At 34.4% G+C, this 22996-nt stretch overlaps 1 protein-coding gene across 6 annotated transcripts in view; it reads left to right on the forward strand.

The window, feature by feature from the left end:
• The window catches only part of CDKAL1 (CDK5 regulatory subunit associated protein 1 like 1), a 538667-nt gene that overhangs the window by 12963 nt on the left and 502708 nt on the right, over positions 1-22996 (forward strand). For all 6 annotated transcript variants that reach the window (XM_010980113.3, XM_010980118.3, XM_010980114.3 and 3 more), the window contains one exon: positions 2043-2155. In XM_010980113.3, the coding sequence (XP_010978415.3) occupies positions 2043-2155 (113 nt within the window). The remainder of the gene's footprint in view (positions 1-2042; positions 2156-22996) is intronic.

Consider the following 22996-nt stretch of genomic DNA (forward strand, 5'->3'; position numbering starts at 1 on the left):
TTATATATGGAGTACTTTTAATAATGCCATAGGGTGGCAGATTTTCATTTTGATTGTTATTTGTATTTGTAATTATAAAATAAAGATTGTAGCTAGTATGTCTTGGACAAGAATTTGCAAAGGAAAATCACTACTGTGTGAGCATATAGATCTACTTAATTTTTATTTTTTTAAAATTGAAGTGTAGTTGATTTACAATGTTGTGTTAGTTTCAGGTGAACAGCAAAGTGACTCAGTTTTATATATATATAAATATATATATATATATATAGGGGTGTGTGTGTGTGTGTGTGTATATATATATATATGTTCTTTCTCAGATTCTTTTCCACTGTAGGTTATTACAAGATATTGAAAATAGTTCCCTGTGTTGTACAGTAGGTCCTTGATGTTTATCTCTTTCATATAAAGTAGTGTATATATGTTAATCACAAACTCCTAGTTTTTCCTTCCCCACTTTCCCCCTTGGGATATCATAAGTTTGTTTTCTGTGTATGTGAGTCTGTTTCTGTTTTGTAAATAAGTTTATTTTTATCATATTTTAGATTCCACATATAAGTGAGATCATATGGTATTTGTCTTTCTCTGGCTTTATTTTACTAAACATAATATTCTGTATGTCCCTCCATGTTGCTGCAAATGGCATTATTTCATTCTTTTTTATGGCTGAGTAATATTCCATTGTGTATATATGTGTATGTATGTGTATGTGTGTATATATCACACATACACATATGCACACACCACATCCTCTTAAGCCAGTTGTCTATTGATGAACACTTGGGTTGCTTCCATGTCTTGGCTATTGTAAATAGTGCTGCTATGAACATTGGGGTATGTATCTTTGCAAATTAGAGTTTTCTTTTCCCAAATGTATCCCCAAGAGCTCAGTTAAAAACTATTTTTAATTTTTTAAGGAACCTCCATACTATTTTCCATAGTGGCTGCACCAATTTACATTCCCACCAACAGTGTAGGAGAGTTCTCTTTTTTCCACTCCCTCTTCAGTGTTTACTATTTGTAGACTTTCTGATCATGGCCTTTCTGACCAGTATGAGGTGATACCTTCTTGTAGCTTTGATTTGCATTTCTCTAATAATTAGTGAGATTGAGCACCTTTTCATGTGCCTGTTGGCTGTCTGTGTGTCTTTGGAGAAATGTCTGTTTAGGTCATCTGCCCATTTTTTGATTGGGTTGTTTGGCTTTTTTGATATTGAGCTGTATGAGCTATTGGTATATTTTGGAAATGAATTCCTTGCTGGCTGCATGGTTTGCAAATATTTTCTCCCATTCCATAGGTTGTCTTTTTGTTTATGGTTTCTTCTGTGCAAAAGCTTATATAAGTTTAATGAAGTCCCATTTGTTTATTTTTGCTTTTATTTCTTTTGCATTGGGAGACTGATCCAAGAAAAGATTGCTGCAATTTATGTCAGAGAATATTTTGCCTGTGTTCTCTTCGGGGGGTTCTATGGTGTCAGGTCTTACATAGATGCACTTAATTTTTCTTTATTTGCCACTGCTGTTAGAACCATTTTCTCTGCTACTGTTATTTGTTAGCACCTTTCCAGGAGTTGAATTTAGTGGTGGTATTTTGTCACATTGAAGTTAAAATACAATTCAGAGAAGGGGGAGGGTAGAGCTCAGTGGTAGAGCACATGCTTAGCATGCATGAGGTCCTGGGTTCAATCCCCAGTACCTCCACTAAAAACTAAATAAATGAATAAAACTACCTCCCTCCCCCTGCAAAAAAATAAATAACTAACAATAAAAAAAAATAATGAAAAATTAAAAAGATACAATTCAGAGAAAAAGATTTTTTTTTTAATAGAGAGAGTCTTAACTTAGAATTCTGTGCTAATTTTATCTTGATTTAGATTTTTGGTGTAATGACAGATTATGTATTTAGTTACTGCTTTTAATGAATAGCTTGCAAATGGGTTGCAGTGAGTAAGTGTTTTTTACATACTATGCCCAGAAATTACCTAGTGTTTTTTATTTTAAAAAATCCCTTAATGAGACTTTTTTTTTTTTTTAATTAACAGCACTATTCCAGGCATACAGAAAATTTGGGTACGAACATGGGGTTGTTCTCATAATAATTCGGATGGAGAATATATGGCTGGACAACTAGCTGCTTATGGATATAAAATTACAGGTAATGGCATCTGTAATGTATTTTATTGATTAAATTGTTTGGAGCTAAGTTTTCCAGAGAGATGTATTTTAGCTTCAGCAGCTAGAGGATATTTTAGCATAACTTAATGATTTTAAGGCAAAAAAGAATGAAGCTGATTTATGTTGCATAGGTTACTACAGTTGACTCTTGAACAGCGTGGGTTTGAGCTTCACGGATCCTCTTATCCATGGACTTTTTTCAGTACATATACTGCTATGTTTACAGTGTGTGGTTGGTTGAATCTTTGGGCTTGGAACCCTCGGATATGGAGGACTGACTCTGGGAATTGAACATATGCAGGTTTTGGTATCCCTTTGGGTCTTGGAATGAATTCCCTGTGGATACTGAGGGATGACTGTATATAAGACATATTTTTTAAAAACTTAAAAAAAAACCCTTTATTTTGAAATTAATTTGGACGTACAGAAAAGTAGTAAAATTACAGAGTATGCATATGCCCTTTACTTAGCTTCCCCAATCTTAACATCTTACATAATTATAGTACAATTAATAAACTGGGAAATTAGCATTAGTGCAATACTATTATCTAAACTACAGATCCTGTTTGGAATTTTGCCACATTTACCGTTTGAATCCTTTTTCTGTTCTAGAATCCAATCTAGGGTCTCACCTTAGGTTTACTTGTGATGTCTCCTTAGTCTATTCCAATCTGTACCAGTTCCTCAGTTTTTTCTTGTCTTTTATGACCTTGACATTTCAGAAGAGAACTGATTATTTTATAGAATGTCCCTCAGCTTAGTATTGTCTGATAGTTTCTCATGATTAAAATAAGATAGTATATGCATTTTTGCCAAGAAGAGCACAAAAGTGATATTATATCCTTTTCAGTGCATTGTATCAGGGGGTTCATGATGTTAATACACTAACTCTTGTCTGCCAGATTTCTCCAAAGTTACATTACTGTTTTACTCATTATAACTAATAAATATTCCTGTGTTTCCTCAACCTTTAGCCTACTCATTTTAGTATTCGATAGTTTTAGTGTCTGTTGGTGGATCTTATCTGTAACAGTTACTACTGTGATATTTGCTTACTGTTGATTTTCTGTTTTCTTCCACATTTATTAACTGAAATTATTCTGTAAGAAAGAGTTGTCCTTTCTCCCACATTTTCCTTGTCTGTATCAGTGTGGACTTATGAATATTTATGTTACTGCACAGACTATCATTCATACTGTCATTATTTTGTTGCTTGTATTCAGTTTTGGCCGTAGGACCTCGTTCAGCCTGTGGCGCCTGTGTCTCTTCAACATGCTCCTATTCTTTTTTGGGCACTTTCCTATTTTCTGGCACCACAAGGTGTTCTGGTCTCACATTTTCCCTTCTGCAGCCTTGGAAGCAACCACTTTTCCAAGGAATCCTGATCCCTTTCATTAAGAGAATGGTGTTTAGAACCAGCCCAGAGATCTGGGCACTAGGTGTGCGCACTGCCACCTTAAAGTGTCAGTGCTTCTCGGTCCTCTCAGTGGACAGAGTTAGGAAATATCTTTGTACACTAGATGGCCCGTACACGCTCTGTATGTATTTCTCTTGTATGTATATTAAATGGGAACATAATTTGAATGCTTTGTGACAGGCACTGGCTCAGTGCTTTATATGTGTTATGCTTAGTCCTTGTGATATAAGGATGTATTAGAACTCTTACTTTATAGGTGAGGATGGCGAGGTTGTGTCTTACTGTAAATCATGTAGGCAGTGGAGTCTGTTGCTCCAAAACACTGCATTTGACCGCTAATCTGTATCTCATAGTTGTCTTTGCATGTGTAATTGACCAGTCTTGGCTTCAAGATGGACGTGAGGAGTACGGAGGCTTGGACAATTATTCCTTTCACAGCATTGTTTCCTTCAGTAACTAAATGATCATATGTCATTAACTTTGTGCTTTTGATGACTTATTCTCTAGATAGAAAAAAAATCACTCTTAATACTTCTGTTCTTTAGATAAAAACACTCCAAATCTGCTTTTAGAATTGCTTCTCTATATTCATTAGTAATTTTCAGTATAATTTAGACTAGACTTGCCTTACCACATTCTGATGGTGCAGTTTGAAAATTAAGAAAATAGCCTTTAAGATAATTGCCTAAAACATTTAAAAAAAAAAACAGAGCTTGACTTTTCCTAGGTGGTATTCAATATCTAACACATTTTAATTTTAATTTTAGTCCATTAGCAGTTTGTTTTCAGTCTTATAATAGTACTCTTTGTAAAATAACAGTCCTAATGTGTTTACACAAGGATATTAAGCTTTGTTATGCACACCTAATTTTGGTTTCTTATTTGGGAATAATAGAAAGGGAAAATAAAGCAATTACTTGAATATGAATTTATTTTTCTTAATGTAGTATATTATTTTATATATCTACATTATTTACATCTATTTGTATTAACTTTATATACTGTTGATTGTACCCACTTTAGAAATTGATAATCCATTTTTTTAAAATCAAAGTATAGTCAGTTATAATGTGTCAATTTCTGGTGTACAGCCTAATGTCGGAGTCATGCATATATATACATATATTTGTTTTCATATTCTTTTTCATTAAAGGTTATTACAAGATACTGGATATAGTTCCCTGTGCTATATACTCCGTTTTTAATTCTGGTATGACTTGCATGCAGCAGACTTTAGGACCACTTTCTTTACTTGTCTAGATGCTATAGGCCCAGAAAATAGGAACAGTGTTCCCTTCTGTAAAACATTTAGTAGGAAATCTCTGCAGGTCTTTTATTTAGGTTAGATATATGATGTGAATGATTTCTGACTACCTGTGCCAGTCGTCTCTTCTGTTATTGTGGAATAGTGGGAGTTTATAAAAATTATTATTGTTTAATAGTTTATAATGTTTCAGGAATCAAATACAGAACTAAAATATTTTTATTTAATTTTATAATTGATAAGAACTAGATATAAAGTATTTTATGTATAATGTACACAGAGGTTATTGATAACAGTATACAGAGAAATTCAGAATTCTTAGTTAGCAGTAGTAGGTATTTTTACTATTTGGAGAAGAGAGAGAGATTATATGGCTATATACTTGAAATTGCTGCTTTTAACTATTTGAATCTAGGAATATAATTACTCCATAGTAAAACCTCATAGAGGCTTACTCAGAGCAGTAAGCTCTTGTTTGTTGCCTCCTTCAAACCCTTTTTATTTTGAGGAAAAAGGTTCATAAGTTATAAAATAGTGCTTGCTTGCTTGTCATTTCAAAGAGTGAAACCTACTGTGGAGAAATGATGTCATTCCCTAAAACTCAGAACAATTAATTGTATCATGGATACCTGTTTGCATGATGCATTTAAATCAGTATCATGGAAAGCAACTGAATTGTCCTTGTAGGTATAGTGGCTTAAAAAAAAAGTATGATTTGAAAACAAACAACAAACAAAACAAAAACAAAAAGTATGATCTGAACATATATATTTCATGAGAGTGTTCTTTACGTAAGCAATTTTTATGGACTAAACTCCCTCTCCCCCCACCATAATGCTACCTTTAGTGACTATTTTAGGATTATTTCTTTTGGGATGTTGGTAAATTATATTCAGCATCCTCATTGGTGGCAGATCTTCATATCTTGAGAGTATATTTAGTGTTAGAATGGTCACAGGTCATTTGGGGCCAAAAGTATGTGATATGATGTTGAACAATGCTGTTTTAGTTAAAAATAAGGCATTTTTTATTTGTCTTAACTGATTCTGAAAACTGTTCTAAAAGAGTTCAAAAAATGTTTATAGTAGTGATTCTTAAACTTTTTGGATCTCTTCAGAAACTTACAACTCTTACACAATTTCGGCAAAGAACTCATAACCATTGCCTGGCCCAAATGGTGGAGTGAAGGTATGGTCTTCCAAGGTGACTGCTTTAGGAACAGCCCTCATTTAGATACAGGTAAAGTAGAGAGATGTTAGAGATAGGTTGAAGAGATAAAAAAGATGTTGGAGAGAGAGATGTTTAGTTTGTAGTCCTCTCTACAGTGATTGAATATAGTATCACTTTTTATTTAGTGGGAAAAAGTCCATCACAAGGCCATTGACTTAGGTTCTAGTTCATAGACACCTGAGAATAACATGTTATGTACATGAAATATCTGTGATGAGCTTACCTACGTCAGAGCATTTAGCTTGGGTGCCCACAGTTTCAGAGAAATCATTTTGAAATTGCTGGGCTGTTGCAGTTCTTGATAGTTTCTTTGTTATACCTGTATAGAGTTCATTCATTCAGCAAATGTTCTCTGACCATGATACATGCTACAGGGTATAATGCTAGGAGGTGTGCAGACATGAAAATGCGCTAGACATGGATTCCAGCAGACAAGAAGATGATTGTTTTCTAGTAGAGGAAAAGCATTCATACTACATTCTAAATCTTAGAAGTTATTTTAGTAAATGTTCAAGGTCTTTGAATGTATTCTTTCATTTTTTTATAATACAAGGGAAATAGGGCCTGCTTTTATCAAAAGAGCATTTCCAATTTATATTTTAGAAATGCTTGATGTTAATGTCAAGTCAGAGTATAAAGTCTTATGTTTGAATTAAGAAAATTAATAGCTCTTTGTTGTTGTGGAAACAAACATTAGTTTATTTGGTAAAGGACAGTATTATATAATTGAATGACTAAAGTGTAAGCATATTTCCTGAACCTGGCCATTTAATTTGAAGTAGCTTTAAATTGGAAGACTGAGGTCAAGGGGGTTATATTAGACTGATGAATAGAAATGTTTGTGTAAGAAATAAATTCAAGAACCACACTGTGGATGGTAGACTTTTAAAGACATTAAAGTTATGTTTTTGTGTTTGGACTTGGAGTTTTGAAAATCATACTTCTTGTTCATAATTAAAGTATGAGTGCACATAAACTTCCTTTAAAAAAACCCAACAAAACAAACTTTCCCTGCTTTATCTCTTTTAAGCACTGGTGGGCATGACATTTCATATTAATATCTTGAGTTTACATGCATAATAAAGGAGATGAAGTGAAGAGATTAATTCTGTGGGAAGCTGAAAAAGCAAGAGCCTTCAGCTTCTTCAAAACACAACTAAATGAAAATTGAATGTATGATACATTCTTCTCTTATGTGACACATTATTTTGTGCCAGCTAGTTCAAAGTGAAATCAGGATTTTTGTACACATTTTCAGGGAAGGGGACTGAATTGGCTAAAAGCCTACCGTGTATTAGGCATTTCATGTAAGTTATTGCAAGGATCAAATGAAATTACCTAGGTGTGAGATTACTTCATATTCTAAGGTGAGATTGAGACTGAGAAGGAAGACACATGACCTGCACAACTTCACCCAGTGAATCCATGCAGGAGCTGACACGGGCACTTACTGTCTGTCACTGCAGCCTCTGCTCTTTGTGTTACGCTGTGTAGTCTCTCAAAGTTGGTATTTTAAAAGCAGTCCAGTGTGGAAATTTAATAACCGTAATGGCTTTTATTAGGGTAGTTCTTGCGGCCCCTCATTTTGAAATTTCTTCTTTAGTCATCTTTTATATGGGATCCTGATTAGAAGCCATTCTTTTTTGGGAGGGGAGGGAGCGGGGGATACAGACCGTTGGACTCCATTACACAGGAATATGCTCAGTTTGTTAATTTCAGCACTGAGTTAGGAGTTGGAAGTAAGCTGTTTCTTTTGTAAGAGTCAGTATCACCTGAGAGCTCCCTGGTCCATTTCCACCTCCTTAATCATAGAGTCATCTCCCAGTGGAACAAATAGAACATCTTCTTGATTTTTGTATTCTTCCTGAACTTCCAGTGGAGTTCAGTGAGCGAATCATTGCGTGTCTTAGTGCAGGGCTTTTAACTTGCCTTCCATCATTGCGTGTATAGTGCAGGACTTTTAACTTGCCTTCCACATGTACCTCTTTAATCCATCCTTCTTGCTCCTTTACCAGCCTCACAGTTATTTACAGCGTGTATATTGTCTTACAGTTTGTAAAACACATTCATGTCTATTGCTGGTTTTATGTAGCTTTGAGATGAAGGCAGAACAAAGACTTTGCTAACCTAGGCTTTTAAAAGGTTATTTAAAAATAGCCTGATATTTAGGTTTCTGACTTAAGTTATGTGTATTAGTAATTAGTATTTATGATGAGGGATTTAGTTATGTGCTGAAGAGAACATTTTCTTAATGTAACACAGTTTCCTTGCAGAAATTCTTTATTCTCTAGCCAAAGGTGATGCTTTTATCTGAAGATTTTGAAGTCCATCTGGAATTTCAGTGAAAATAAATTCTACTCTGATCATTTGCAGAGTGCCTGTAATGCAAAGGGTGACCATCAGCATGTAGATACAGTTCAATCTTAGCATTATTCTAAAGCTCAGAAGTTAAACATAGAAAGGGTTATATACACTAAAATAGAAACTGTATCTGTTGATCTGTAAAATGTCCTCATGTGGGCATTTCAGGCTAGTTTTATAAGCTTTTACTTTTTATATCCTATGTCCTAGAAAACTATAATCTTAAGATAATTAAAGTTATTTCCTAACTTCCCAGTAATTTACTTTCACTTTCTCTCTCTGGTTACTGTGGGAATATTATATAGGTTTTTCGCATGAACTAGTAAGAATATTCTTCGTAAGCCTTAATATTTTTCTAGTTTCTTCTTGCCACTATTATATCACCTAGGAAGTAGAGGATTTTATTAAAAGCTGACGTTACATGAGGAGCTGACGGCACAGGGTAGTAGAGGTAGACATTTTTCCAGGGTGTGACTTCCAACAAAATAAAAGTGATGCACCAGTGTGTCAGATGACAGTTGTCATTGAATCACCGAGCTGTATTCTTTTTATGAAGTCTCTCCAACACTCAGCTTTCAAAGATAGAAGTCTTAAAGAGGTTTGGTAGCTTCCCTACCTTTTATCTACCTGGACAGAAGAAAAGAAAGCTCATGAGGTTAGGATTTGGTGACAGGAGGTAATTTGGAGATACCTAAATATAAAATGAGACCTCTTTGCACATTGCCTTGTAGTATGTATAATAAACAATTGGGGTTGAAACAATCTAGGACTAGACTGTTTCTTTCTGATCAGCCCGTATGTTCTCAGTAGATGAAATTTTGGAATCCTGTACTTGGAGAGTTCTGGAATGGCTTCCCTGAGTCAGGAAAAATCCTTTTGTGAGGAACTGAGTAACAGTGTGCTCCTCAACCCCATCTCCATTTTGTTGAGGAAAGTTGGTTGGGAATGGTGACTAAGTGAAAGGTTGGTTGAAGTTGTGGAAAATGAGCCGCTATTTAAGGGGGTTAAAGTGTGATTTTTAAAGTGGAAATTGCAGAGAACAGACTTGACATCCTAAGTAAAACCAAAGACTGAAATGTAAGTCAGTGTAAGGGAATTAATTAGGATGTGTGTGTATATATGTAGGTATTCATGAAAGACTCCATCAGTTGGAAGGATGTGGACAAACGTAATTGAGAAACCATTTTTATAATTGGTTCTTCAAAGTGCTTCAATTTGGGGGGCCATTGATACATATAATTAATTGACATATGTTATGCATAACTTCCTGGAAAACTCACTGTTGCATTTGTGGCCTCAGGGATAAGAAGACTTTGTAGAAATGTAAAAACATTGTTATGTCACCTGAAAATGGAGCCAAGTAATGTACTTTTCTTAAGGAAAATGTTGTAGTAAAGATATTGCATACCTTAATTGTCATTCTGCGGTGAGTTTTCCCATTAAGTTTATATATATATACGTGTATGTGTATATATATATATATACACACACACACATACAGAAGTATAGTCAGTTTACAGTGTTGTGTCAATTTCTGGAACTAGTTCTTTTCTCCCAGCAGTTAATTAGGTTTACTTACTTATTTATTTTTAATTTTTAGAGGTGATACTGGGGATTGAACCCAGGACCTTGTATATGCTAAGCATGTGCTCTACCACTTGAGCTATACCCTACCCTTTTCTTATAATTTTTTTTAAGAAAAATTTAAACAACTTCATTGAAGTATAATTTAGATTATATTTACCCTTCAAATTTAGAATCACTTTCCCTATAAGATCTTGTGAGGAGGTTGTCTTTATTTTAAAATAAGCCCAAGATGACTGAGAAATGGGAGAAAATTGCTTTTCATTACATGAGGAATTATATTATGCTTTATGTTATAAAAACTGAATAGCTTTCTCTATTCAGGTTCCTAAAATTTAAATTCTGTATGCTGAGAATTTTGTTAAATTTTGCAGTGCTTTAGTGGAACGAAACATTTCAGAAAGGTATTTTAGTACATTTTAAAAGGGTTTCTTCTTTACTGTGATATAAAATAGGATGCAGGCTGATTTTTCTGATCTCTACGTTCTGGTTTTTTTTTTCTTTAAGTAAATAGAGCATGGGAATAAGTAGTTCATTATTTGTCACCTCCTCTTTTCATCTCAACAGAAATTTTTCATGATCAGAAGCACAAAACTACCTGTGTTTGAACCAACAGCCTATTAAGTGGCACTGGTTTTGATTTTGTAGTAAATTGTGTGTTATCCGTACAAATTAAGTAGTGTCTGCTTCGCTCCTGTTGTTTAAATCCTGAGCTGTATTTTCCTTATGTTTTTGAGAGTGAATTCGCATGGTTGATTAGCATTTTTATCTTTTACAAAGATAAAGAGAAAATCTGGTTGACTCTTGTGAATTCTAAAATAAAAATCTTGTGAATTCTAAAATAAAATATTTTGGTTCCAGGTCCTAACTTTTTTAGCCAAAGTGAATGCCCAGTAATAGTTAATAACTTGCCTGGTCATCAAATTATTTTGATAAAAGTTTTAAGCTCTTTTTTGCAATTTTCTCACAGTAGATGTGGGAAAATTTCACCTTTTTTATTGTCTTTCTTTGGGAACTTGAGGATCAGTTTTCAGTCCTGTTCCACTTTTGGCCTGACCTTTTCAGGTCACTTAAACTTCTTGTTTGCATTTCTTGTAGCATGTAATTGGTAATACTTCAACTCACAAGTAGTTGCATTAATTTTTGTGAATAAACTACTATGGAGTGCTAAGTTGTGTTAAAATTACTAGTCCTTTTGGAATCACTGGCCTTCTGGTATTGAACAATTTGAAATATTTTCAAGTTTTAATATTGATATTTTATAATTTTTGAGTGACAAATTGATATAGACTGATAGGTTTTTAGAAACTACTTTTGATTAATTGCTTGATGATTTGCATTACCCTTTGAGATTCTGTAAAACAGTTTTTTAATAATTCATTTAGAAATAGCCTGTTTCAATTTTATTTCTCTAAGAAAATGGGCAGATGAGAAAGTACTTAAAAAAATCTATTTTTGCATTGTTGTCTCTGATTTTGGAAAAAAAAAAAACAAACTTTTTTTAAGATGCTGACCCCGAAATGTGAAATAACGTTGGCACATTTTGGCCTTTAAAATTCTGGTAGGTTTGGATTAAAACACATGATGTATTTTCAGCTCTTGGACGATAGATGGCAGTATTACTGCAGCTATACCTTTATATATGAAAAGTGAGTTTTGTGTTACAAAGAGTTTTCTCATAAAATTATTAGAAATCATTAAATTAGTTAACACTTTATTTTTTTTCTGATTTATTGCTTCTCAAACTTTTTAGTCGTACTTATGTAAGAATTGGACAAATGACCTCTTCTGAGGCAGCGCGATCCAGTGCAGATACCAGCCCACCACATGTATGCTGGAGACCACGTGTGAAATTATTCGTTCATTGCTCACTGCTTGACATTGTCCTTACTCTGTTGGCCCTGACTGTTCTTGTCGTAAAGTGTGCTCATTGTCCTTTTGCCCAGAGGAGCGTGCTCAGGTGGCGGTTTTTTGAATCTGAAGACACATTTGATACCTTTTACCACTCCATTGATTTCACACTTAACTAAACTAAACTTCGTGTAAGGTGCAACTTGAGTAGCTCATTAATCCTCAAATCCATAAACATATATTCAGGGTAGAGAGGCTTAGTATTAAAAGAAAATGGAATAACCTGCAGCACTTGAACGTTTCCCTCATTCCTACTTTACCAAAATGATGGTTAATTTAAGGGGAGATGGTTTGAGTGTGGAGGCATTTGCAGAGACTCAGCTTTTGGTCCTTCCTTCCTCATAGCTTGGTAAGGCTCAAATTTAAGAGTTTCTAAGAATTTTTGTGCAGTGCTATATACACAGATTCATGTATATCATAAATACGGGTGACTTAAGGGGTGTGTGTGTGTGTTGATTGGGACTGTATACGAGATGACCTAATCTGATGACTTTACATCCTTCCTAACTCCTTGTACTTGATGCAGCTCCACTTACACTGCCACCGTTCAGCTTACTTCCCCGGCTTAGAGACAGAGGGAGTAGCACCTCAGCTACGTCCTGTCTTAGGGTAATTTAATTTATCTTTTTCACATGTTCTCTCCCATGGTGTGTGAGTTACTTCCATCTTAAATCATTTCTACCTTTGGCATCTCAGAGACACTGTTGCTTAGTGATTAAGAGCAGACTATAGCCAGCTCTTAGTACTGGACCAGACTGTAAAACCAGCTACTGCTGTGTGTTAGCTGTTTGGTATTGGGCAAATGACAATATCTCTGTGCTTCAGTGTCCTTATTTATTTAATGTAGATGACAACAGTAGTCCTTCCTAAAGATTAAATGTTAGTATGTATAAATGTTCAGTGTGTGTTTGGTATTATCATTATCATCATCAAACTAAGTATCTTGCACAAAGTAGGAACTCAGGTGTTTTTTGTGTGTGTATTAGTAAACACATGAAAACAATTTTTTGGTTGTAATGTACTGAAGTAACTTTATTCTTTATAAAAAAAAAAGTGTATTTTAAAGGTTAACTGAATGTGGTGTGTGGTATGTGTGTGTGACCGTGTGTCTATGTGAATCCCTTTAGTTCTTCCTTACAGTCCCTATTTAGGTGGCTGTCAAGTCCAGTCTGCGCAGTCCTGACATGTCTTGGATAAGATCCTCACTCACGCTATCACTTTTCCTGACACGGACTCTACAAATTATACTAACTCAGAAATCTAATTTAATCCATTCTTATTAAATTGGAAGCAGTAATTGCTTTCAATTTAATGGGACTGAATTCAGTATTAGAAATTTTGATGTTCCTCCAAACTTAATAAAATTTGGTTATGTATATTTCCATGATTTGCATGTGTGCCTGTGAGAGAGAGAAGTGATCTGGAGCGTTACTTGTAGTCACACGAGTTATTTGCAGCGATAATAAAAGGAACATGGTACAGGATGGCACTTCCTCATTCTTTTTCCCCTCTCTACCAGGGAATAAAGCAGAGAGAAATACAACGAAGGGCCTTCAGAGTGGGATTTTTCATCCATTCAGAAATAGGAGAAGGGAATTAAGAGTCTCCAGAGAAGATCTGGAATGTTGTTTACTCTTGAAGGGAGCATCCAACCCTCCCAATGATGAAAAAAGAGCTGTGGAGTGAAATGGAATCCTTCAAAAATTTATTCTTAGCATGTTTATATTCAGTCTTTCCCACTAAATCGTTTTTAGAAATGGCGAAGTTTACCGATTTTTATGTCTGATACAGTGCTTTTTCATGATTATGTTATGAATAAGAGGTGAGGCTAATTAATGAACTGATAAATACATTTTCTGAGTTAGTGTCTAATTGTTGATCATTTGATGGTGGAGTTCTGTTTCACAGAAGATGTAGTATTTCGGGCCCATGCCTCTGACTTGCTCTTTGCTTTTACTCTTTCAGTGTTTTCCGTAACCATTTTAGCTACCATCTTTTTTAAGCTGCAGTCTTTTTTCTTCCTTTTTAATTGAGTGACAGTGTACAGTAATTTAAGATGGATTCATTACATGTTAACTGATTTTGAAATCTCTATAAAGAACTACTTGACGACTGCACTTAGAGTAAAATTCTTGGTAACGAATCAAAGATAAGATCATTGAGAATATTTTCTTTTTCCCATGTGAGAGCTGAATTGTTAGCTAGCTTACAAAAATAAGGGAGCTGTGAGAGTGTTCTAGAATAAATATGTTACGGTCTGGTAAAAAAAACTATTCAGGAAATCAATGAAAGATGTAAAAGTAGAAGACATTGAAAATGCTATTCAGACATCTCAATATGAGATCAAATTAAGGCAAAGAAGCTTTAGGGAGAATATTTGAAGCTTTTCATTTCCATCTCATTTGTAGCAGCTCTTTTATCTTGTGACTTAGGAAAGTTGCAAATCATGTGCAAGCCATAAACAAGGGCTTTTTTTTTCCTGGAAAAAAAAAAAAACAGAGAAGGCTTTGCAGTTTTCAGTGAAGGTTTTTTCCTTTCAGCATAGAAATAGGGAGAGTACTGTACTGGGTGAAGAGTTTTTGTGTTGGTGAAATGTAAACAGCTATGTGAATGTAGTCAGCGTTTGTGTGTCTTCATGTCAGAATTTAAATATACATATCTTTTTCTTGCAAATACATATAAAAAACATTGTACAAATGATTAAATTATTTTGTAAAATCTTATGCAGTGTTGCAATGTGTGCATTACTTATAACACAGGATAATTAGAGCATTTGACTCATTGAGGAATTAATGCTGGAATTAAAACCTAGCAATTTCAAGCTCCTAATGACTCAGCCATTCTAACTGAGGGATATTTGGGTCAGGCATTAAAATTTTCTGAGTCTCAGTTTTCTTTGAAATGAAATGGTGCTGTCAGCCATACAAAATTAAAATGAAAACATAAACATGAGGTATTTTAGGTTTTGAAAATACTTATGTTTAAAAATAACTTATTTATTATAACTTAATGTTATTAAATAGTAAACTGATTTTTTTTGAATTTTTATTTTTTTCAATGGATTTTTTTAATACCTTGCTTTGCTCTCTGTCATCTTTGTTACATTTAAGGATATTTTTATACAATTTAGAAGCCCAGTTCCTAAATATACCAAAAGGTGGTGCTGTTTACATATGTATAATATTTTGCTTTTTGATAAAAAATGTGTTGCATGTTTTATCTGCAAATGTATTGAATTGAGGTTATATTTTTTACGTTTAATTTTCTGTTTTGTAAATGGATTTTTATTTCAGCTAAGGTTTACTGGGACCAGGTTTTGTTTTTACTTTGGAAAGGTTTGGAAATTCAGATATTTAACAGCTATTTTGTAGACATAAACTCCTGTATAATCCAGTATAATTAATGATAAAACCTTGTATTAATGTGACAGCTAATGTGTCGTGGAAAACATACTTGCTTTTGTATAGCAAAAACCATTAATTTTTTTAAGCCTTTAAAAACTATCCAGTGATTAAAACATAACAGCCATAAATAAATGATTTATGTGGCTTTTAGGTCATACCTCATAGGTTTATCCATTCTGGAATGTTATTTTATGTTAAAAGCACCTTTGAAAATTTAGCAGAATCTTTCATTGCTTGAATTTCCTACTGGCAGTAGTGTGATGAAAGGAGAATTGAGGTTCTATGCATAGCTTCCTTCGGTGGAGAATGCAAAAATTAGATAATATGAATTTGACTTGAAGTGAGGATTATTTATATAATAGGATGTGGTGAATACATTACCCATACAGTTAGGTGAAAACCTCCTGATTGTTCATTTATGGAGTGTATTACATCCCACTATGACCCAAGAAGATAATATAATTAGGATATTTTTATGTGCAATCAAAGCTGTCTGTAGTTTTTTGAGTATAAATAGAATTTGCCAGTGATTTTTACTGGAAGTAGAGCAGCACAAAATGCTGCTGTTACTAATATTATAAAATGCTTGACTGTTGTTTTGGGGGTAAGATGAAGAAATCTAAGATAATTTTAGGTTTCCTTCCACTGTTTTCTTTATTTAAAAGTAGATGTTTCAAGTTAGCATAACTACTACATTTCAGTTTTTTTCCCTTAAGTATCAGTTTTTAAGGTACTAATCCATAGAAATAAAGAGTTTACATCTTACATTAAAAATTCACCCTTGTCACTCTGAAGTGACAGTCTGTTACTGAATGTATGTAGTTCGGGGAAGTGAAGACACATTTGGCAGTTACAGGGGTTTTTATGTTCGTGAGAGTGTGCTTACAGTTAAATGTTCACTCTTACTGCTGCTTTTGTTTTGCTAGTAATATGATTCATATGTGATTTGTCTGAATTGTTTAAAAATGCATAGTTAAAGGAGGATTTGATTATTTAGCAACTGTTTTAGTAGCCGAAGACTATCACTTAGACATTTTCTTCCAGGATTTGACAATTGTTCTGTGAGCTATGAATAGTATAAAAAATAGAAGGAAAGTATTGTGATACCTTGGTACTTCAGAAAGCCCATACTCTTAGGATACTCTTATTGTAGAGATTTAAGAAGTGTTTTAATTACCTAGCAAGAAACCGAAATGTTTTTTGACCTAGTTTTTTTTTGCAGATATGAAGTTTCATGGTTTTGGTAAATAAAAAAGATGATTTTCCTGAATACCTTTGTGTTTACAGATTTTTGTAAGGAAATTAGAAAAAGCAAAAATGCACTCAGCATAACTTAAAAAAATAGTTTGATTTTGGACATGAAACTGAGAAAGACAGCTAAGTGTCCCCAAAATACTTTGAACCAGCCCCCTCCACTCCATAGCCTCTCCCCAGGCTCCCCACAATTTCACGTTTGCTTCTCAGGGTTGGAGCCGAAGTACTACATGTAATATTATACAAGCAATATTTTTTTCTAAATAATACTTTTGATTAATAGAAATCCAGTCAAAGACATTATGTATTTGTTATGAAGAAAAGATCTATCATGCAGATTTTGTCTGGCTTCTTTATGCCTTATAATAATGTGCTAATTTATGCTGATGATCTTACCTTATGACCCTTCTATGTGGCCTAGATATGTTAATATGTTATAGCTTTGTAATTTCAGTCATCTGTGTTGGTTGAATATGCTTGTTTGTCCACAGTACCACTCAGCAGTCTGTGTCAAGGACTGGAAAAGAACAAGAAAAGCGTATCTTAGAATCAATTTCTTTAAGCATGCATTCATTAGTAATGGAGGAACTTGTAAAATAGACATAATTTTAAGAAGACTGTTACATCTGAACATTCATTGAAAATAGTAAGTACTCCCAAGTACTGTCAGCTTTTAATTAGAAAAGAGAATTGGGTCATTGGTTTTATTAAGCAAGAGCTTATCAGCATCTTTTTATTTTATTTTTAAATTTTTAAAAATGTCAGTGAGAGAGTATCAAAGGAATGATAGATGTTGTAAGGCAGTTTTGAAGACGTTAACCATTTTATTACACCCCTTTTTCTATTCTGTAAACTTTGAGGGTCATGTGTGTAAAAATGCCCAAGGTAGGAAAATACTTTATGTCATTGAAAATTTCAAGACCTTATGGTGAAAACAGGGTAGGATGACCAAGGCTTAAAATGTGAGAGAACTAAAATATTTTTTTAAAAAATTAAGATAAAAATATTCTTAGAAGATAATTTATGTGACTTAAATATAATTAAGTTATCCTCCTTCATCCAATGGAACTTAGGAATTATTTTATTCTTTCTATAAAAGGTATACAGCAGGGAATTTTTTTTTCCTTCTAATAGTTAGCCCTTTATCTGAAAATGTAATACCTTTTTAACTTTGCCTCAAAATTGTTGTACCCCAATTTTGGTTCTCATCTTGATCTGAAAGACACTGATCAGTTCAAATGTTTGAAAAACTTGTGTAATTTTTAAATTAGCGTACTTGGCATAACTGAGTAAGTATTTCTCAGACCTCTCTGAGCCTATGATTCTTTGTCTCTAAAATGAGCTACAGGGTTCTTGTGAAAATTAGTAGGTGGTCAATAAATGTTAGCTGTTATTATATTAATTACTACTAAAGAAAACTCACCATTATATATTTTTTAAATTTGAGTTTCTGAAACGAATTGGTAACTTAATGAAATTTAATTTAAATGTGTTTAATTCATTTAAATCTATTTAAATGTCTTTTAGTTTTATGCATTTCTCTCTTGCACATCTTTTTCTGATGGTGAGTGTTCATTAGGAAATGAGGATAGGATACTGAAGTAACGTGTAACACATGGCTTCCCTGGGGAACCAGTGAGGCAGAGTAGAGCGATTTCATGGAAGGAATAAGGGATTAGAATTTGGAAGATCTGAGGTCTTACTTCAAAGATGACATTGACTATTAGTGAACTTACCTTCTTCAGCTTTTTAATTCTCATCTGTGAAATAACCATCTTGCTTATTCCAGAAGTGTGAGGAATAACATGACAGGTGGACAGGTCATGTTTTTTCACGTACATTGTCTCACTTTGAAAGAGCTAAAGCACTAGTTTAGGAAATGTCAGATGTGGAATCCTTCTCTTCCATGTCTAATTCCATTCCTTCTTACCCTGTCCACCCCCTTCCCCCATATCAAATCAGGCTTTTACTTAACACACTCCTACGACCAAGGTTACCTTTACTCTGCTTGTAGCACTCATTAGACTCTATCAGAATTATTTCTTTACATATCTTTCTCTCCTGTAAAACTGAACTTGAGTACAGAGATAGCCCTTTTTTCTTATATTCAGAGAACATCCTACCATATTTGGTCTGTAATAAGCACTCAGCTCATGTTTCTTGAATGAATTTGTATCAATATTTATGTCATTCGTGAGAAACAGGTAAACTTTGCTGAGTGGTTATATAAAGTACAGAGGTGGTTTCTCACTTGTGATGCCCTGCCTTTTACTGTTAGGTGTAAACCACTGATGATTTCGTACCACCTGAAAGAATTAAATTTAGCATTATTCTGGGTCATGTAGTCTTTCATAGGTTTTTTGAGACCCCCTTAGGAGCCTGCCAGTAGTAAATGGCCTTATTGGTGCTTTACAAATGTTGGATTTATGGGCACCTTAAGTGTAGATTTCCTGCTTAAAGTGACTGAACAGAATAGGCTCATTGTTCTTTGTTAGTTTCCTCAATTGGTTCTTTTAATTTTCCTGTTTCTACTGGTGATACCTTAAGGCATCTGGCCATGGTGAGTATTTCTTCCTGACGCATCATTCCTTCTGCCACCTGCCAAAGAAATGCTTTTACTTTGGTCAAAGACATTTGGAGTTAGTTAGATTTCGTTATGTTGTAGGTCATGGACCACCTGATAAGTCTAAGCATGTCATACTGATTAGCATTACTAGAATGCTTCATTCTGATACTGTGCTGTTTTAAACCTAAAGATGTCATAGAGGATGGAAAAATCCTTTATCTGAATATGCTACCAGATTTGAAGACTTCTCCTCACTCTCAATATGATTTTCCTTTGTGTGAAGTTCCAGTAGACTGTATCAAATTTAGTTTTATGTAATCTTTCAGGACCATTAGAATTTTTTCCTTAGGTCTATTTAAGTCACTCCCTTTTAAGATAATTTAGAAAAGAGGAAATGGAGGTTTAGACTTTAAAAAGGAAGAAAAATGGCTCATAGATCATATGTAGAGGTTTTAACCTTTCAGCCTGGAAGAGAGGGATACTTTGGGCCCTAGTCATCTTGTATCTGAGCACTGGAAGGAAGCTGAGATCCCTGCTGGAGGGTCCCTGGGACCTTGTGGGACCCCCCCCCCCCGGGAATCCATTGGATTTAATTGTTTGGATACACTCTTAAAATGCATCTTATCTGCTGCAAGTACAAGAAAGGTTACTGACATTTGAATGAAACTGTAGAAGGGCCATACTGAGTTTTCTCAAAAGCGAGGGATGGTTAGAGAACCTGAAAAGCGCAGTACTTGTCGTTACAAACACAAAAGAGTAAAATGTCACTTATCATCCTTTCTTTCAGTGTGATGTCTGTATTAGGTTGTAGTCAGTTTTAACAAAAATTGATAGGGCTTCCCTGGGTTCTTTTTCTACCTTTGGTCTCTCTATCCTGTCTTCCAGCTGGATCTTAAATTCCCCCCAAATCTATTCTCCCGCTATGGAAATCTTTAGAAATATTAACCCCCTGACTGGGGAGGGACTACTTGCCACCTGTATTTCTAGAAAGGGAAAAGTATGTAAATCTCTTGAAAAAGGGCTGTGTTGAGCTTAACAAGTACTGAAGGTAGGGGAAAGAACAAGGAAGGTCGACGATAAAGCGGTGTCCGTTGAGTTAGACTCTGCGAGGCTGACCAGCTTGCCTTGTGATAGTAGCGAAGCCTTCTAATCTGTCTGGGTTTCAGTTTACTTACATCTAAAATGAGTGAGTTGAACCCCAGTGCTCGCTGGTTCTTTATAAATTCATTTATTCATTAGATATTTAGCATGTGCCTGTGGTGCTGTGTATTCATCAAGGACAAGGCAGACAGGGTCTCGTTCCTGTAAGGAGACTTCTGTTGCCCCATCTCTGCTGCCCTGTCCCTTTCCCTGGTCTTCCCGGGTGGATAATGGGTGGTAATTGGGTGGATAATGAGGAAATGAAGCAGTGTGAAATAATTACTGACAAATTTTGGGACCTTTTTTGCTTGCTTATATATAAACTGGATCAGTATTTTTGTGGGGAAAAAAAGCAGGTTGTAAAGAACATAGTTTATACATGTTAAAAAGGTTATTAAAAAGAAGAAGTAAATTATCTGTTAGTGGAAGTAATTAGACGACTTGGGAGTGAAGTGAAAGGCAGCTAGAGAATGATCTTGTTGATACTTAGGTGTGCCAGGTATAAATGGAAAAGACTTATCCCTGACATTGAAAAGTAATGAAAAAAAAAGTATTTGAGCTTTTTGGGTGTAGTTACTCACACTGTTGTATACGGTGAAGGTCAGATGTAACTTTCTTGATGGTTGGGAAGGGGAACCTCTTTGGTTTGAGTCAGCTCTAATATCTTTGAGCTTTATGCCTTTAATCTGGAGAACTGAAATTTATTATCTCACGAAAGGGGAAGATAATTTGAATAGAGTTAACTGAAGTGAAAGGAGTACATTTTTAGTTAATTAAATACTTTGAGGCATCCAAAATGAAGAAAACTCTCAGATTTGGCTTCTGGATCTAAAACGATACCCTGCCTGTGCAGGTTGGGGCAAGAGCGTTTAAGTCCATTGGAGGCAGCCAGGTTAGCGTCATAGAATTTAAAACTCTGACTTTTCCCAAGATACTGACGAAAGCAACTAAATTTATTGGTTATTAGGGAGTGAGAGTAAGTTCAATTTTCTCCAGACCTGTGACAATTAGAGGTTGGTTCTAGCATATCTAATGCTTAAGTTTCACGGCTACCTCTATTTGAGAGCTGTTTTGGAGAGATAACCTTGTAACACATACATTTTAATGAGTACATTATTTTGACCACCTGCTGAAGTAGGCTTGGAGTGACTACTGACCTGAAGTGAATGCCTGTGTTCAATATTAATACGGCATGTCTGGATCCAGACAGCAATCTTTCATTTTGACATGCACATAGTCAAAGTAAATTAATGTTTAAAACCCCAACACTTTAAGTTCAGCCAGTGTGTGCATTCCATAATAATCCTTCAGAAGCAGTTTACATAGAAATGCTGAGTGCTTTCTTATACTTTATTTATCATATGTATGGGTCCGCATTGCAGTGTTTGTAACAAGATTTATCCAGTGCTATTTTTGTGACTTGCTTGTCTTACGGTGGCTAAAGAAATTAATTATTTTAGGACTTGGTCTTTGCATGTTTTAAGTAAAATTACACTGTTTTTATATGTTTGTGGCTGGCAAAAGTAGCCTAATTTCAGTTATGTTAATCTTAGATTTTTTTTTATTAAGCTAGTTCCTTTATTTCTGCTCAAATCATAAATTTTTGATAGTAATTTTTAGTAAATCAGGCCTGGAAATAATGTGTATTTGTGACTATGTAACAAGAATATTACTGGAGGATTTTTCTTTTCTCCTTTATGTACCATTGGCTAACCTTTTATTGGTTAAAAAAAATTCATGGCAGATGTAGCCATGGGAAAATTATATTAACATTTAAGTATTAAATTAGCTTGTAGCCAGAGTCTCCTACTAATATGATGACATTTAGTGAGTTCAGGATTTTAAGGACCACGTTGCACAACTCATTGTTACACACTTCCTGTTTGCCTTTTTTAAAAAAAGTATGTTAGATCTGCTTTTTCAGATGGAAAATTTCCATCATGGAATCCATTGTTGTTAGTACTTCACCTAGCTTGTCAGTGTTTATTATTTACGTATTAAGAATATATGTATAGTGACCATAATGAGAATGGGATGTGATTGGTGCCGTCTGCAAACAAGACAGTTTTCATAACACTGTTACAGTTTAATTTCAAAGAAAAATCTCAAGTTATATTTATTAGCAAACATATTTCAGCTAGGGAGGTTTTCATCCTCCAAAAAGATGGCAGATGGAAGTGAACCTAATACGTGTTTTAAAAAAATAGCTGCATTTGTTTTGAATTATATCTCTTACATCAGCATGGTGCTTTTTATTTTTGTCTTAGAGTTATAATAAATGCCATACTTTTGCTGTAAAAATCAAAATTAGCTTTCTTCTGTGTCTGAGAGAATTTTATTTTCTGTTCAGAAATAAATAAAATATTTGTTTGAGGATGTAGACCATCAAATAACAACTGTTAGATTATCCTTAATGCAGTTTTAGTATCCTGGATCTTGACTATTCCTACATGAGAAAATTATGTGCTTTTCTTTTGGTGCAGGGGATTTAGATAGGATTTGGAAACATTGTACAGAGAACACCTATTGTTTCTATTGAATAATGTATGCCCTCCAGAGATGAACTTTTTGACCCAGTGCTCTTCCAGTAGTAATAGATTTGCAGATTTGAGCATAGTCTTCGACTGGGTCCTGTTTTCAGTTCTCATGTGTGATGGCTGGCTGGCAGAATTACACATCTGCTTTGTGGC

The sequence above is a fragment of the Camelus dromedarius genome, chromosome 19 (genome assembly GCF_036321535.1).
Source record: "Camelus dromedarius isolate mCamDro1 chromosome 19, mCamDro1.pat, whole genome shotgun sequence".
In the NCBI taxonomy this organism is placed as follows: Eukaryota; Metazoa; Chordata; class Mammalia; order Artiodactyla; family Camelidae; genus Camelus; species Camelus dromedarius.